This window comes from Lepisosteus oculatus, chromosome 7, assembly GCF_040954835.1.
Source record: "Lepisosteus oculatus isolate fLepOcu1 chromosome 7, fLepOcu1.hap2, whole genome shotgun sequence".
Taxonomy (NCBI): domain Eukaryota; kingdom Metazoa; phylum Chordata; class Actinopteri; order Semionotiformes; family Lepisosteidae; genus Lepisosteus; species Lepisosteus oculatus.
In genome coordinates this window covers 7,878,894-7,896,872 of record NC_090702.1, presented here as the reverse complement: position 1 = coordinate 7,896,872, position 17,979 = coordinate 7,878,894, and the positions used below count along the sequence as shown (strand labels likewise).

The 17,979-nt window shown below is 36.9% G+C and overlaps 1 protein-coding gene across 9 annotated transcripts in view; it reads right to left on the bottom strand.

Moving 5' to 3' along the window:
* cacna1c (calcium channel, voltage-dependent, L type, alpha 1C subunit) overlaps positions 1–17,979 on the bottom strand; it is a 447,138-nt gene that overhangs the window by 420,428 nt on the left and 8,731 nt on the right. The window contains exon 1 of one of the 9 annotated variants that reach the window (XM_069192109.1): positions 7,378–8,027. The exons of the other annotated variants lie outside the window; for them this stretch is intronic. Within the exon in view, the coding sequence (XP_069048210.1) occupies positions 7,378–7,426 (49 nt within the window). The 5' untranslated portion in view covers positions 7,427–8,027. Of the gene's footprint in view, positions 1–7,377; positions 8,028–17,979 lie in introns of those variants that run through there. 9 annotated transcript variants of the gene reach the window in all.

Below are 17,979 nucleotides of genomic sequence, written 5' to 3'. Positions count from 1 at the left end.
AGTTCTTTGGATGTTTTTTTAGGATCCTTTGTGACTTCCTGGATGATTTTACACTGTGCCCTTGGAGAAATTGTGGCCACTCCTGAGAAGATTCACTACTGTTCCAAGTGTTCTCCATTTGGAGATTATGTCTCTCGCTGTGGTTTGGTGGAGTCCCAGAGCCTTAGAAATTGCTTTGTAACCCTTTCCAGACTGATAGATATCAATAACTTTTTTTCTGATCTCTTCAGGATTTTTCTTTGATTGTGGCATAATATGCTTGTTGAATCTTTGTGCTGGCAACTTGACCCTGATGGTAAGGGTCAAAATAAGTGAGGTTAATATTGAGCAGATCTGGCTGTAATCAAGCCTGGCTGTATTCAATCAGCTGACTCTAAATGATCCCTTTAATTGGGTTGATTTAACTACTTTGTCATAAAGTACCAGTTGGTGTTGGATAACTTTGTTCATTAAATAAATGAAATGAGCAAAGAAAAATGGGTTATTTGTTAACTCAGGTTCCATTTATCTAATATTAGATTTTGGTTGAAGACCTGAACACATTCAATGTAAAAAAATTGTAATAATAGAGGAAATCAGTGAGCGGGCAATTACTTTTTCACAGCACTGTAAATATACATGTACAGTACATAGAGACAGTACAGTGCATTGGGAAAGTATTCACCCCATTCCAATGATGTCCCAATATGTGTAATTACAAATTATGTATACCCATCTGTAATTGAATAACATTGGACATCACTGGAAAGGGATGAATATTATTGCCATGCACTTTCCTGTACATACTTTTCATTGCTTTGCAACCTGGCTCATGACTTTGGCTTTTGAATGAGCACAAGAGTGAGAGGGACTGTGGATGTTTCCTCTGCAGAAATCACCTATCTGCTGTTTCACTAACATGGGTGCCACATTGCATGACAAGAGAATAGGCATGACCAAGTGCAGCTTCCCTGTTGTAAGAACCTCCAGCTTCAAAACCACACATCACAGGTGAAGTAATACAGCCACTTTTGACCAAAGGTACTGATGATCGGCAAATTAAATTGCTAATACACAGCACACCAAATACTGACTAATAACCCGGCTGACAAGAAGTCTAATAAACCTTGTTAGTAACAAACCCTGATCACATTGTGTTAATGACATACCAGGTTTCTTGGCATCAAAGTCTTGGCAAGTGGGATCAAACTGCGTTTCTACCAAGTGTTTTTGCTTCTGAGCTACTCTAGAGCCTATGCTGTGTTATACTGTAGATGAAGGCCCTTACTGTACAATGTCATGCAAATGGACAGCCTCAGTTCTCAAGCCTTTCTACTCATCTGAGTTTTTAAAAAGGAATGATGCGACATCTTTCATAAAGGTTTGGGAACTTTATTGAAAACACAGTTGGACGAAGACATTTTCATTGTCTGGGATGGTGCATTAACCAACCAGACTCTGTTCTGTTGCTGAGTACAGTACATTACTTCATTTTCTGAATTAGCAATGCATCCTGACTTTTGGCTATGTCAAATAATGTATGCATACTTCGAAGTCAACATATTGCTGTGAAGCTCAGAAATTAAAATGTTGACTTTAGTAACTTTATAGTTAGGTCAGAATATTTCAGAAACTCCTGGAACATTAAGCTTGTATTACCTGATCACCATATTTCAACGTTGTACTTTTGAAAGGAGACATGCTCAAAGACACCGCTGAATTTGTTTCGTTTGTTCATGACAGAACCATCTAGCACAAGACTAGGATAAGGATATACAATTGTCTAAGATGCAATGGTGTGGAACAGTGATTGATATGTTCAGAACAATCAACATTTTCTTCAACTGTCAAAAGGAGCTACCTGTGAGTTATACAGCATATCATTGTACACAACTGTTGACCTTTTCAAATATAAAATCCAGTTGACTTTAATAACAATGTTGTTCCTAAATTAAAAAATTAAAAATCACAATAATAATAAATGATAATAAAACATTTTTTTAGAATATCTTCCTCCTGTTGAAAGTTATAAAATCAGGCTAATCTAATAATACATATAAGGAATTTAACTACATGCATTTGTACCTTCAACTGTGAACACACAAAGTAGAAAGAAGTTTTAGCCTTGTCAGAAATTAATTTCTAACAAACCCCTTTAAAATATTCACAAAGAAACTGACTAAATAATTATACAACTATTATTTAAGCCAGAATTCATCCATCCATTTTCTAACCGCTTCTCCCTATACAAGATTGTGCCAGAGCCGGAACCTATCCCAGAAAGCATTTATGTCAGAATAATGAAAGTAAGTCATACTTAAGAAAGGGAGAAAAAAAATATTATTCACATTTTGCCATCTTGCCTTGAGTCAAGGAGCAAGCATATGGATGTCTAAACTGGAAATGTTAGGGATTTGATGAGCACCACTATAAACCTCCCAAATGGATAAGACTTTTCATTAACTAAAACAAGTAAACAAAAAAGGAGTGCATAATTGTAAACCAAAGTATAACTTCTCACAGTGCGGGACTTTACTATACTCCAATGCCAAATAAGTTTATTACTACACACTCTACAGCACTGAATTGGGTTATGAAAGAGGAGCATGTGGAAATCCTGTGAACTCCTATGTCTCATCTATGACAGAAACAAATGTGAATTCAACATAAGTGTGATAAATTACAAAGTTTAAATAGACCATGTTAAAATACTTATGTTCACTTTATTGTGTGCACCACATCTCCATAAGATTCCTGTGCAAAGATCTAAGTATCAGTATGACACAGCAAACAATGACATGTAAAAAAGAGAGGACAGGGTGAATTAACAAGTAAAGCAGTGACATCTGTTTTAGACTCATGATTGCCCAACATGAGAATAATTAACTAACATAACTCTCTTTTAAAGGTTACATAAAAATGCATGTGTGTAGTATATTCATCCAAATGATTGCACATATGGTAACCACATTAAGCCAAGCTATTGTTCTTGAGGTGGAGTCTTGTAGCCAGATTTCCAAAAGGAAAAAACACACACATCCAAAACAGAAGTCTTCATTATCTTCACATTCTATCTCTCTCTGTCTTGTCTCTCAGTCTTCTGTAGAGGTATCACATGACCTCTCATTCACCCCTGTACTCACCTCACAGAAAAGACCTACACTTACGTGTTCTGTAACACACAGACATTTGACAGCAGCTATGTGAAATCACAGAGTGTTCTTGAGAAAAAAGTACAATAGTCTGCTTACAGATAAAATGCAGCAATTTAGTCAAGAGATCATAAAAGGTAAGACTCTTAATTGTGCCAGAGTTCAGCCAATTTAATGAGTAAACAGTCAAGTCTGCTTATGCCTTTATTGACAAAGTGATTCTTTTCATAAAGCACTACAGATCAAGAACAATCCATTTTTAAACACTCATAATATGCAGACAATTCCACAATGATACAGTTATAAGATTAACATTTTTGCATTTTTCTGAATTCTTAACTTACCGCCACCAATGATGTTTCATGGGTGAAGTAAGAAAATGGGCTATTTAGTATTGCAAGAATCACATCAACTTCATTCTAATAAAAAGATGTTCTTAAGTCAAGAAGGTGTCAACATAACCAAAATAATATTAGTTAAATATTCAAACCACATCTCATACCGTATATGCGATATCTATATTTCCTGTGGACAAGCTGCCAGCTCCATAGAAAACAATTTCTGTACATGGGTATTTTACACACAGGGAAAATCAGGCCAACTTGTCTCCTATTACATTAGTATAGACACTAGTATGTTAGTTATACCTACATGAATTTATGTTTTACAAAGCAGAAAATGCCTCATTTCTTTTCTTTAAATATCTCTTCCTTTGTGATCACACTAACACAATCTGGAGTAACTTTCATTGTTTCCTAAAGTCACTGTCCAGTGCATGTACTGTAGAAAACTGGAAACCTACATTTGTTCTTTAAAGGGAAAACAGAACAGTTGTGCTGTTAATAAAGAATTATAACTAATGTGCTGGTCTCTGTATGCTTCCTTAGCCTTTATCCTGTTGTGCAAAAATATGCTTTGAACTACAATTTGAAGGATTCACAAATATTTGGATACATCTCCTTTGAGCTAAAAATTTACAGAAGAGCTCGACAGCTACAACCACGTGCATAGGTACTTTCAGTAGTCAGCAAAACACTGAGTATCACTTCTGTTGTGGCCTGCATTGTCTTACATTCTGAAGGGCACTCATTGACAATACATGCTACAGCAATAGTGATGCAATACATTCTACTGACACCTCTCAGCAGTGGCACTAATATTCTGGATCTGAGAGTGAAACACCTGCCCTCATCAAGGCCAGAGATCAGAAAAGAAGAATTCCTTTGTGTGGCCAATCAAAATGACAACAAAGCATACAAGCAGAAGTAAGTGAAAATTGACTTAATCAGACCACCAAAACCACCTATCTGGGAGAAGCATATGTAATTACCTCTGGTGTTATACCCTATTGTGCCTTGTTAGTTGAAGCAACACCACAACTTAGAGTAACACAATCTGAGGTCACATCCATTAGCTCCCTGACAATGAAGACAACCAAATGTATTATTTCAAAAATAATACCTTTATACAATACAACCAAATGGAAAGCATTCTTAGATTTTTACCTTGAATGGCCGAGTTTGCGGTAGACGCCGAGAACGTCAACCATCACAGAATTTCTGCTTGAATATGATCAGCTTGACACTTACTAAGTTAAACCTAATATACTCACACTATGATAAAGGTTTTTGAAGACATAGCCAAACGAACCGGCAATGACGATTCTACTCCGACCAGATATCACGATGGGAGCTGTCTAAGGTGCTGAATTGCTCGCTCGGACGAGTTATTAACACGTCGGGAAATTCCAACTCCAGAGGTGTTGCCGCGATATGCTAGTTAACACTGAAAGCAACATAATTATATTACAAAAACAGTGAATTGCACATGTATATGAATGCATTTTGATAATTTTGTTTACTATTTAGGTGTTGATATAGACATATAGAAAATTGACATCCCAACATTTACTGTATATGGCTAAGGAAAAACAGTATATTACTGATTAATTCCGTCTTGATACATTTCAGTTAAATGGTGTTTTGTATTCGGGATGTTTAAATTTATGCATGTTGTATGACAGCAATATAATATTTCAAATTGTCAGATAAAAGCGTAGTCTGTATTCTTTCAAGGACAGAAAAAAATGCAGATTTGATATAATTTGAAATTGCGTTTTTTGCTGTCCAAACGATGGTGACTTTGTTGTAGTATTTAACTACAGTTCTGAACCATTAAAGTTTTCGGTGGAAGTGTAGATTTTTTAAAGAACCTTAAAGTCGGCTGACTTAAGAGCCTTTAAAAATCCCGTTAAAACAGTGACTTCAAGTTGAAAGCAATATACAATTATCTCAAAGCGATGTCACTGGTGAATGATCAGCCAGGCTTATACCAAGTGTGAGGAAACTGCATTAGTTGTTAATCTTAAGATAAAACAATTTATATGCAGCCTACTTACTGGTAAGATGGTCCACTTTCTGTGGACCGTCTGACCAGTACCTGCAATAAGTAGGCTGCATATAAATTGTGCAGGTTTTCAAATTTAGGGCAATACTAAAGCTGCGCCACAGAAGCTGTACTGAAGATTAGAACAAACAGTTAAACTACGACTCTATTTCTGTGTCATCAAGGGTTGGTAGATTTGCCGTCATCAGACAACTGGTTTGCATTACCAAGAGTTTATTCTCAAAGGTCTTTGTCACAGTGCACCTCGTATACCAAGATTCGGTGCAGTGTACATTAATTCTGTTACCGTAAAACCAGGTACATTTTTACCAAAATATTAGAAGAGACCTGGCACATAAACACACTGAAGACGGATTTTTTTTTTAGTCAATACGTTATTTTTAAATGTCGTAACTGCTAGTGGCTAAACATATAATTCTGATGAAAGTCTTCAAAATCAAAATAAAAAAAAACACAAATTAAATATAGCTCCTCTTAATTATCTTTCACATTGGATGCTATGGGTTTGCCCGCATGGTGATGATGGTGAGGATAAACAATTATGATTATTTTGTAAAACAGAAACTTCGTGCCAAACATAGCTCACGCTAGTGTATCGGCAGCATTTTGTACTGAAAATAAACGCAGCAATAGCGAAGCTTCAACAAAAGACACCGGGGTATATATAGAAATAGGCTTAATCCATGAAACTTTAGGTTTGAGACTAGTAGCTACTCCTTGCAAATATCAAATTTTCCAAGAAATCTCAAACTGCGCACACCTCAGAAAGCGCTCTATCTGCTCTCGAAAAGGCGGGTGTTCTGCGGGAAAATACAGGCTCAAATGATAAATCTCAGTTACGACATATTTTTGGAAATACTTTAAGTAAAACTTTTGTAAGTAACAAAACACATTGCTCTCTGAACTTAAGGTACTGTATGCCCAGGCCTCAGGTGCTCGACATAGTTTTCTGTTCATATGGGTTCTGACTGTTGTAGCATTGAAGCAGAAAAAATAGCTTGCAGCCTACACGATACATTGCTGCTGCTTAGAAAATGTATCCTGCAAGAAAAAAGGCATATATGCACCATCACCAATGGAGTATCAATATTTTGTTGCTATGCGAACATTTGAAATCAATTTAAAAGGTATAAATAAAAGATTTAAAAGATATAAATAATATTAATAAGGACGCAGGAGTCAAATAAGCATTAAAATACTGCAGGTCAGGTATCCATATGTGTGATGTACTTATCATTATCTTCAAAAGTAATGAGCTCGTCAAGTTAAAGTGTCGTTTGAACCAATGCGACAGATAACGACTTCCATATATAACGTTGTGGAAGTCTTATCTCTAAAGACAATTAATGCCCTGAAACTACGTGTCACTTTAAACCCATCGTCGATAGTTTAATCAGCATTAGGCAGTCACTAAAGGGTGAGTCTTGATGACTTGCTCAAAAGCCTGTGTTTAATAGCAAAATAGCAACAAATGTATTAAATGTACCACTGTTTTTTCTTAACACGCATACCATGCACAGTATAACTCTCTCTTTGGCTTTATGTTTTTATATTATTGTTTATTCTGGAGGTATTAACAGAACAATGATTAAAGCCCAGCACTGTTTAAAGTAATCAGAAACAGACGGAACCTAAAACATAAGCACATGCAATCCCGATTATAAATTCAGACCTCTTTCATTTATCATTTTCATATGAGTAGCATATGCCTAATAGTTGAATATTATATACTTGCAGTCTCCGCCCCCCACCCCCATCTTCAGACACACACCAGAGCTAGCACCTCTCTGTCCTTAAGCATTGCTAACGAATAGATAAGGGGGAGGACTTAAAATCTCACCTTGATGGTTTTCCTCCGGTATGTACATCTTTTTGCTTTCATTTACCATAAATGTAGTCCAGGTTTATCCGTAGGTGAATGAAGGGTAAGGTTGTAGGAAAAAAAATGAAAGGAAATAACAAAGATAAAAGCAAAAAATAAGCAAACCAAAATCTTGAGATATTCCCTCACTGTGTTATAGTTAATATTACCTGATCCCCATTATGGAGTTAAAAACCAAAAATAGATCTTCACTTGAGCCACCTAAGAAAAAAAGCCTGTGCATCCTCGACACATCCGGGCCCTACCTAAGAAACATAATACCAGCACCACTTGCTGCTAATAATCAAATTTGTATCAGGGCTGGATATTAGCAAAAAGCGGAAGATAAACGAAACGGGTGGTGGCACTGCCGGAGGAGATGAAGAATCAAACCCACGAAGTCAGGAATGCAACAAAATTGAAATGTATATCCAAAGCTGACCTCAGAGGGTTAAATCTTCTTTTTTAATTGATTCCACCAAAAGAGTCCACAAACCCGGTGCATATGCGCCGAGTCTCATTGGAGATCCGATTTCTTTCATTTCCAAACCATCACCACGAGAAGAGAAGTCAGTCGCCCGCGGAAAAAGCGCTCGGTAGTCTCTGCAGTGATACTAGTGTGGAGGAAAGGAAGAGAGAGAGGCAGAGAGAGAGAGAGCTGGAGAGAGAGGGTAACTACCCCCTCCCCTGTAGACTCCCTGACTGGTTCCAGATGTTACTGCGCTAGAAAATAAAGTAAACCGTGCACAGTCCTCCAGTCCCTCAATCTCTTAAAAAAACGCTAATTCGCACAGAGAACGGAGCAGAGATAGATGAAAGGGAACTTGAGGTTTAGAACAAATGACAGAAGCAAAACGGGGAGGAGGATCTTGTTGATCAAGATGTTAACCTGCGCTGGTTCACCGCTGTCTGATTTTTCATCCCCGTCTCCGCGCTCAGACAGACTTAAAATCAGACCGCTATTCGAAACGTTGTAAAAAGCACAATGGACAAATACATAGTTTCATAATCGTTTTGAAAGGTTCAAGTTAGATGTACTTATACAGTCACATTCCAAGACCAGATTCTTACTGGCAAAATGTAAAATATGTGTTACTGTATATATACACAATATAATTGAACCGCGACGCACACTGAAACTGGCTCAGCCTCTAAAAATTTACATCTGACCATTTTCGCTTGATGGCGAAGAAAAACCCCAAAACACCTTCAGGATTTTTTCTCGTGTCCTCATTATGGGTTGTTTTTTTTAACTTTGTAACAGCTCTGAAGGAACATTTAAAACGTCTAACCATTTTGGTTTTCATGGTTTCAATAACTTTAGACGGACTTTCTTCTGTGTGTCTGACAGAATATCTGGATAGCCCTCAAAATTGATTATTTTAAAGGTCATTGATGACGAACAGAAAAAACATGAAACACGCATTAAAAAAATCTAAAAAAATGAATACAGTTGCTGCTGTTACAGGTTAATAAGGGTTGCAGACAGTAAATCAAAGCACTTGAAGATCAAGCCATTGTGACAACAACAAAGAACAGATGGGATTACAGTTATCTTGGATGTGCTCCACGTGTTGATATAAAGGCAAGAAAGGGTGGAGACTACCTGAATTGCTAATTTTTAGCATGTGAATCCTACATAAAAGACTTCCTTTGCTCTTAATGTTTACATAGTAGGAGGCTGAAGAGCATGTTAGCATTTCAGATCTGTGACAGACAAATGACCGTGAGTTCGGGCAAATATCCAGCTACAATTATTGTTGTGTACCAGAAGCACACCATAGATGAACAACAGCATACAGTACGTGGGGAAAGGGTGGGGAACTGATTTAAATCCAGATGGATGGATGTAAGGGGGAGGATCCAGATCTGTAGATAGGATTTTTGATGGACTAGTTGTGTGGACGTCTTTCCACAAAGTGCTCAATCCTGAGACATGAGCTCTGCAGTCCATATGAGACACAGCAGTCTTTACAGCAGAGAGGGGCAACAGAGATGGGCAACTCTAGTCAGTCCTACTAGAAAATGAAGATCTCCTTAACAAAGTAATGAACTATTCTGTAATTCCTACTGCTAGCCAGGCAAGGTGAGACCAACCAGGACAGAGACAGAACACTATACCATTGCAGCATAACCTAGAAAGCTGCCAAATATTAGATTTAACAATCTGTGAAACATATATATTTAGGGGACTAACTTTATGTTCTCAAGTGAAAGCTACATGTTAATTCAGGAAGATGGAACACAACATTAGAATGCAGAACATAAAATACTGTTTTATGAACTTGACAGCTACATTAAAAACAAGTAGAGAGAGATGTGTGTATATACCATACAAATGTGGAAAGTATTAAAAGTGAAGGGGAGGCAGAACAATAGATACCATAGTCAATGGACATGGCTAATTATGCATATGAGATATGTACGGTATAAGGATGTAATATATTGTAATATATAAATGCTTTATTAAAGAGTGCTTCTTTTGTGATTTAAATATATCTGAAGAGGATCCCAAACTGTAAAAAGCATTAGACAAAGAGTTCAATGAAGATGCGGCTTTGTGTCTGCAATGCCTGTTAATTGCAGACTGTAAACCTCAGAATGCAGCAGGAGGTTCAAACTATCTGAAGGAAGGTTATGGTGTAATACAGAGTAAGGTTAATAATGTTATTCTAACTGCCAAACCCCTGTAAATAGGTTAACAATATTTTAAATCTACACAGTAGGAAAGATGAGGCTTCTGAAGAGAACATACAAGAATAGGTGCGAGGTCAGTTTTTTGAAAATCAAAGTAGATTATCTGTAGAGTATTGTTTTTTAATTTGTAAGGGTTATAATTGTGGGCAATATTGAAACACCTCCATTATTCTACACAGTGAATTTTAATAAGGTAACAAGAGCTCCTGTAGAAATCTATTGGTACATACTGTACATCAGCTATGAGTATAAGTAATAATAAGGCCATGGTTCATATTTCTTTTCCACACCGTCGCCTAGACTGTACTTTAGAGTGATACCAAAGCATCCAATGCAGTGTAGTTAAAATTTGGGTTAAGCTTTTGGAACCAAGGCTTAACTCCTTGCTACACTTTGCCATCTACTCTTTAATTTGCCATAATTTGCAAATTATAGGTAGTTTTTGGACGCACTGGAGAGTTGGAAATCACTGGTTGCCTGGCCAGGCCTGTAACGTAGGCAATCCTACTTTATATCACGTGACCCACAAACCTTTCCCTTCCTTTAAAGATGAGTGCCTCACAAACTGCGTGGTAACATGTCAAATGCAGACGGGATCCCCATCCCGGAGGCTCTGCCGACAGCTGCTTCAGTCCTCTGCAGGCTGAAACATTGTGGAACAACACCAGCAGATGGATGGTGCTGTGCACGTTGAGCAAAGAAACGCAAACTTTATCTCCTCTGACAGAACGTTTGAAGACTTTGATTCTGACAACAGTCTCATCAGTGGAGAAGGTGCTTTCATGCCCAGTCCTCTGCTTATCTCTATCATCCATCTTACTATTATTGAAAACATCTGTTTGCATGACATCAAATGGCTTTCCATGAACTAGTGTTAAATGCCGTTTGCATTTAGCAATCAAATAAAACTCTGCACTTCATTGTTTGACCATTTGTGCTGAGGCCACCCATTTTAAACTGATACCTGGAATTAACATAGAAAAGTGATACACTCCTCTGAGCTCTTGACAAGCCACATGATGATGTTACAGTATTCTCCCCATTGATATCTACTTGGCTAATTCATTTTCTACCATGAGAGGTCTCATTACCTTGTTTATTGAACCACTCTCATGTACAGTGACTTCCTAAGGTGTCCCATTTTGTGAAATAACAAAATGTTTGCCTACATAGCTTTTAGAAGAAATATTTTATTCCAACCTGAATGCTAAAGCTGAAGACTTTTATGGCCAATGTAAGCTAGAGTAAATGACAGCAAAAAAAATAGTGATTGCACAAGTATTCAAAATTATTGTTTTGTGGAAGCTCCTTTGGCAGCAATTATAGTAGCAAGTCTTTTGGGGGGCTTGTGGTGCAATTTTTGGGTGATTGCTTAGTACAATTAATTTTTGCCGATTCTTCCTGGCAGGTGTGCTCAAGATGTTTCAAGATGCTAGGGCATCATTTGTGGACAGCAGTTTTCAAGTACTTCTGCTGATTTAAGTCAGGATCTTGACTGGGCCACTCAAAGACATTCTTAAACCACTCCAATGTAGCTTTGGCCTTGTGCTATGGATCATTGCCCTGCTGAAAAGTGAATTTGTGTCCCATTTGTAAGTTTTTATTAGTCTGATACATGTTTTTCTATAGTAGTTGTCTGTACTTAGTTACATTTGTGTATGTACATTTTTCCTTCATTCTAGACAAGATTTCCTTGTCCCTGCTGAGGAGAAGCATCCCTACAGCATAGTTTTACCACCACCATACTTGACTTTATAAACTGGGAGACTGGGAGATTGATGCCAAGGCTCTTACCTGGTCAGCCTACCTTTTGTCATATTTTTACAGGCTCAATTCATACAGTATATGAGATGGATTTTCCACTCTGCCATACTGTCCAACCTTCTGGAGTTACTGGGATATTGTTTGCCCATGCATATTTTATCCTGTCTCAGCCCTCGCAATCTGTAGTGTCACGATTGTAGTCTCTCCCCCTTAAGGGCGCTCCGGCTCGTTCCCTTTTAGTTGATTTTGTGCACCTGCTCCCTGTTCCAGCCCACTTTTAAAAGCCAGACGCTCACTCTGTTTCTGGGCTCTGTATTGGAACACGGATGCCCGGAGGCTCGCCTATCACCGAGTCGCCCTACGTCAGCGGCCCGGGTGGCATTAGCCTCCTAGGTGTCCTGAACTAGCTGAACCCGGGACCTGGAGCGCCTGGTTCCATTCACCTTTTATTCCCCCCGATAAATTTGTTCATCTTGGATTTATCACCCGGCTCTGGACTTTTGCCTGCACTGGACTTCCTTTTGGACTGTTTGCCTGGACCACGCCCCCCAGAGCACCTTCATCACACCCTCCCCCTCCCCCTCCCCCCGGTTCCTCTACCAGCCCAGTTCCTCATCTCCCCCTGTGTGTGTTCATGCCTTCCGGATTGTGTCGTCTGCATAGGGTCCTGAAAGACGCTTCATAACATGTAGCTCTTGATGTCAGTGGTTTCCTTCACCAGTGTTTTTCTTGTCTGGCCGCTCAGTTTGAATTTAATTTGGCCTGATCTAAGCAGTGTCTGAGTAGTAAGATACAGCTTCCATTTCTTAATGATTGAGTAGACTGTGCTCACACATTCAGAGAGTTTGATATTTTTGAAATCCCTTCTCCTGATATGTGCTATTCAATGATATCTTGCTTTGAAAGATCCTTAATGTTCATGCTTGAAATTCAAGTCTTCTTGCTCAGAAATCATGTGAATGTTATTGCACATACCGTAGATAAAGGCCACTCAACTAAGCATGTGACTCCTTAAGGTAATTTTGTACACATACATTAATTAAGGTTTGCCACAGAAAAAGAGTTTGAATACATTCACCATCATGACTTTTTCATTTTTCTTTTTAAATAATCTAGTTAATTATTTTTTTGAATGCAGTAGGCTGCATATAAAATATATTACAGTAATTGCCATGCCATGTCATGAATAAAATCTTTAAAGTAACAAAATATGAAAACAAAGCAAGGGTTTGAATACTTTTGTGAGGCACTGCGCATTTCAATTTCCTTTTATGAAAAGGTGATGTCACTTATTTAACGAGTTGAGGTAGAAGAACAATATTCTGAAACCTCATATTGTGAAGCAAAAATTGGTAATTCAGCATACAGTAGCTGATGCTTTTCACAAGCACTGAAAGGTTGTATAATATACTGTAAGCACAAAATAGATGAGGGAAGATTTCACTTGTGAAACAATACATACAATGCAACAGTGTTATGTAATGCGGATTAAATTAAATTTTGAAGGGAGAAATAATGTGTTAGGGTCTAAATACTTTTGCAAACCACAGCACATACAGTACATACTGTACAGTAACTTAGTAAAACAACAGTTAAGAAAGACCACATATTCACAGCACCACAGTGACCCACACAAGGTTATTGTTGTCTAAGTTACAAATATGTAGTTAAGATAACTTACTAAAGGGCTAGAACAATTGTAGAAACTACAAAGAATTTGTTTTAAAAGATTTTGAAAGGGAAACATTTATTTTCTTTTAATCTTATTACTCTAAAATAGTTTTTTTTACAATGTCTAGTTTTTATATATTCTTGTGTTTTGTTTTTCACCACATTCGTATTTCTCTCTGACAGTGGTTATTAGCTTGAAACCAAGGGCGTAACAAAGTCAATCCTTGGTCTCCATTATACGACACTAGTGAGAGATCATAAGACAACTGAACCTTTTATTCAATACAACAACAAACATTTTAATGTAGAATAACACCTTTCATCATAACTAAGGATCACAGTGTAATAACATATTGAGTGTTCGGGGGATGGGGCAGGACAATCAGTCAAAGGCATAAATTACTCTGTAATTGCTTGAATCACTCAATCCCAGTATGTGTTTCACAGTAAATTAAGATGATTTTACCAATCCATGACTTTAGCTTAGTATTGTTATTCTGTAAATTCTATTTTAGTCACTTTGGATACCTTTAGAAAATTTCTAACCACATTACATTCTGTATTGAAATGAAGAGACCTCTTTTCCTGGAAGTGTTTCTGTCATCCTATCAACACTAAAAGAGTTTTCATCATTTGATTAATTAATTAATGTCTTGCATGTTTTGAGTGAATAAATATGTATTAAAGTACTTGACGTATCCTTAACAAAGTGATCTGCTATATGTCAGACTTAAAAACGTAAACCTGATTAATTGTCATTTCTCTATTTGTAATTTCAAGTCCTGCCATGTTTTATAAGTGTTTCCTTGTTCACATTAATTTAGAAATGTAATCAGAAGAAGTGAGTTCAGACAAAATCTTGGAAGGAGCTCTGTTAAGTCCATTTAAGGACATATACTAGAAGAATTTATGCCTTGTGGTAGTATAAATAAATACATGCACGTTATATATAAAAAGGAAAGCCCATTCAGAGTATTTTACGAGTGGGAATTCAAACTGTAACCTGTTCACTTCTAAAGTAATTCCAGTTTTTAACCAAAACAAAAATAAAAAACAACACAAAACTGAAAGGAAGATTGCTAAGCAATGATTCTTTGAGGAAATGCCTACTTTGAGATTAGCTACAGAGAAACAAATCAACCGTTACATTTGGCCATTCTGAAAGTCTTTTAAGAGCAGACCTCAATGTTCCCAGTCATGTTTTCCAGTCCCACGTCATGTTTGTAAAGCTCTTTCCAGATTTGACCTGACTGTACAAGTAAACAAACCCCCGTTCTAGGTAAATAAGGACCAATTGGACAAAGCTTTTCTGCACAATAAAAGCTTGATATGTAACATTTGTTTTGTGAGTTTATACACATTATACATGTTATTCTTTCCTTCTGCATTTATTTAATTGAAGACACTAATCTAGGACAAATCACAATATAAACATTTGACTGACACTTCCTGGATCACCTTTACCTAACAGAAATTAAAACTTGGAAAGCATGCATACATATTAAACTCAACAAAACCAGCCAGCTATAGCAGAAAGAAGCCACTGCACTGTCACATCACTTTTCATCACTCCCGATTTTATTATCTGTGTCCTTTTCCCCACTTCTCCTTGTCCAGTCTCTTAACATCCTAAAAGGATACTTATCCCATCTGCTCTTTAGATCAGCATGCCACTTCTTCCTCTGACCTGCACAGAAAATGCCGTTGTCCGTTTCCACCTCATTAAGTATCATTGATGGGGAAGGCTGTTGAAGAACTTGACAGTTTCATCCCTTAAGCACAGATGAGTCTTTGAATTCTGTAAATGTGTAAACGTTTTCACATTCTTTGTGAAGTATGTTGTTCTGTCTTACCACATTTGTGCTCCTGATCAGAATCTCATAATGTTCCTTCTAGAGCCTCTCAGATGTTGATCACACGTTTAATGTCCATCCCAGATGCCACCCCTGCTGACAGACTTATTTATAAGGAATCTTGGTTTTCCTTTTCTTTTGAATCAACAATCGCCGCATCTTTGTCTGGGAACATTGTCTGGGAGCATTACCTCAATGCCTGGAAAACTGAGGTCATAACGTAGGCTTCCAAATTTTCTTCATACCACCTGAACAAAGGTATGTCTCTTTCTCTCTTTTGTGCATGCCAAGATTCTAAGTCATCTCTTTATATTTCCTAGATAGATTATGATGTTGTATTTTTTAAAAAATACAATACTTCATCACTATGCAGCAGATGGTATCAATCCCTGCCATACATTACTTCAGAGCTGGCGCCTCTACATTGGCTACCAATTAGGTTTTAATTTTCATTTGTATCCTAGTATGCTTCTTTGATACACTGGCAATCTTGTATCTTGTATGATGCTATATATTAGAAGAAATCCTATTTCTAGCATACTCCTTACTTTTATCCCTAACGCAATAACAGCTGAGTTATTTCAGAAATTCTGTATTCCCAGTTAATATGTCCCCGTCAGTCTTATTTTCCAATTCCTATTTGACTCCCACCACAATACCCAGAAATAAATTCTATTCTTAAGTAGTTTCATTTGGATAGGCAAACAGACAAATATTCAGCTATAGAGCTTACAGCACTCCAAGGTTTTGGTAGCCTGGCTGTATTTAATTCTAAATATTGTTATTGACCTCTTCAGTTGAGGGTATTTAAGTTGTTTCTGGATTTGGAAGCATGAGCTTCATATCAACCAATTGAGGAAGCCCTTAATTCAGTCAATTAGAATACAGGAGAATACCGAACCCAGTAATCCCTTGGTTTAGCAAACTTTGCTTTAACGGACTTCAGATTTAACGGACAGAATCTGCTAAAGGTGAATTTTGTCTGTAAAATACCTGGATTTTCCAGCCATAATGGACAAAGTGAATCCAGACAGCAGGCTTGGTTTAAAAACAGGACAAAATGGGAAAAATATAAGAAAAAATGAGTTGTAAAACACATTTAATGTAAAATATTGATTAAATATTTATTGAAAAGCCATTAAGTCTTTCTATTTATTCTCACAACAACCCCTGTATGTAGGATAGTATTCTCCTTAGAAACTCTTGTGTTTCATGCAAAAACTTACAGGCACATATTTATACTTTATATACATAGTAAAAATACTTTAAACAACGTAACAGAGTAAAATGTACTCTGCCATTTGGGTGAAAAGGAATGTTACAGAGATACTGTGGTGGCAACAGATGTGCACTAGTAGCAGCTCAAAATAGCGCTTTTCCTGCTGTTCGAAAAGTACAAGTCAGCTGAACTTATCTAAGGTACTAGTGCCCTCTAGAGTCATAACCACTGCTTTTTTTCTCCTAACAACTTATTGATGACTTCATCTCATATTTTTATATCATGATTCAGTTATGGAAGCTCATGTCTTGAATTGTGTTTCATTTTTTGATCGTTGTCATTCATTTTTTTAAACAATGAAATACTAAGTATTTCTCTTATGTGTAGGAAAAAGCATGGAATATCTCCAATCACATTTTTTCATAAACTCCTTGATTTGCCTTATTTCACAGTGCGCAAAATTCACTAAATCTAAAAGCAACATACTGTATATACACATACGGCACAGGCTTGAAATACCACTCACTTGGTCAAGAGCACTAGACTATCACTAGACTAGACTAAACTCTACTTTTTAAAGTCATGCTGTGCTGTTTTAAGAACAGTTTTGTAAGTAATTTAAAATAAACAATTACTCTACTCAATCTGATTTTGAAAGGACACAGAGAGCCTATTTTCTTGATTGTATAATCTTCTGTACTTGCTTGTACCTTTAGACATGCTAAAGAAATGTTACCAGAATGATAAAGGAAATCAATAGCATAACTGGAGTTCTTGTGTGGCAATGCACACTGAGACATTATACTGCTCTCCTGGAGTAGTATAGACATGAGAGGTGAGGGGCATACAGATACACTACATTCATACATTTAAAAAATGCATTTGTTTAAAAGGTTAAATTATGGTCTCAAATTGACAAAGGTATAGTTTTTGTAACACTACGTTTGTATTCCAAAGCTCACAATATACTGCATTTTATTTTATTGACTATAGCTCTTGGTATATAAAATCTGGTTCGACACTATTCATTTGAAAGTCTAAAATATGTAACAGAGCAGACAAATGTGTGATCAGTTTGGTTTACTGTCACTCATCAATGAATTTAAGAAAGGGTACTTACAAAAGTAGAATTTTCAGTTCTTGCCATAAGGTATTTAAAAATATTGATCTCTTTTTGTAGTTTCTTGAAGAGTTCTAAGAAAACAGCTTCAGCAGCAAAGTTGAACCTCATTGTCCCTGACACCTGTGACTTTTTTTGTATAAAGAGGTTCCTACTATTTTTCAAAGTCCAGAATGCATGTTTTCTTCATTTCTACCTCTGATAGTCTAGTGGGTAGATCAAAATCTGGTGGTCAAAATTGTTCAGGATTTTGAAGA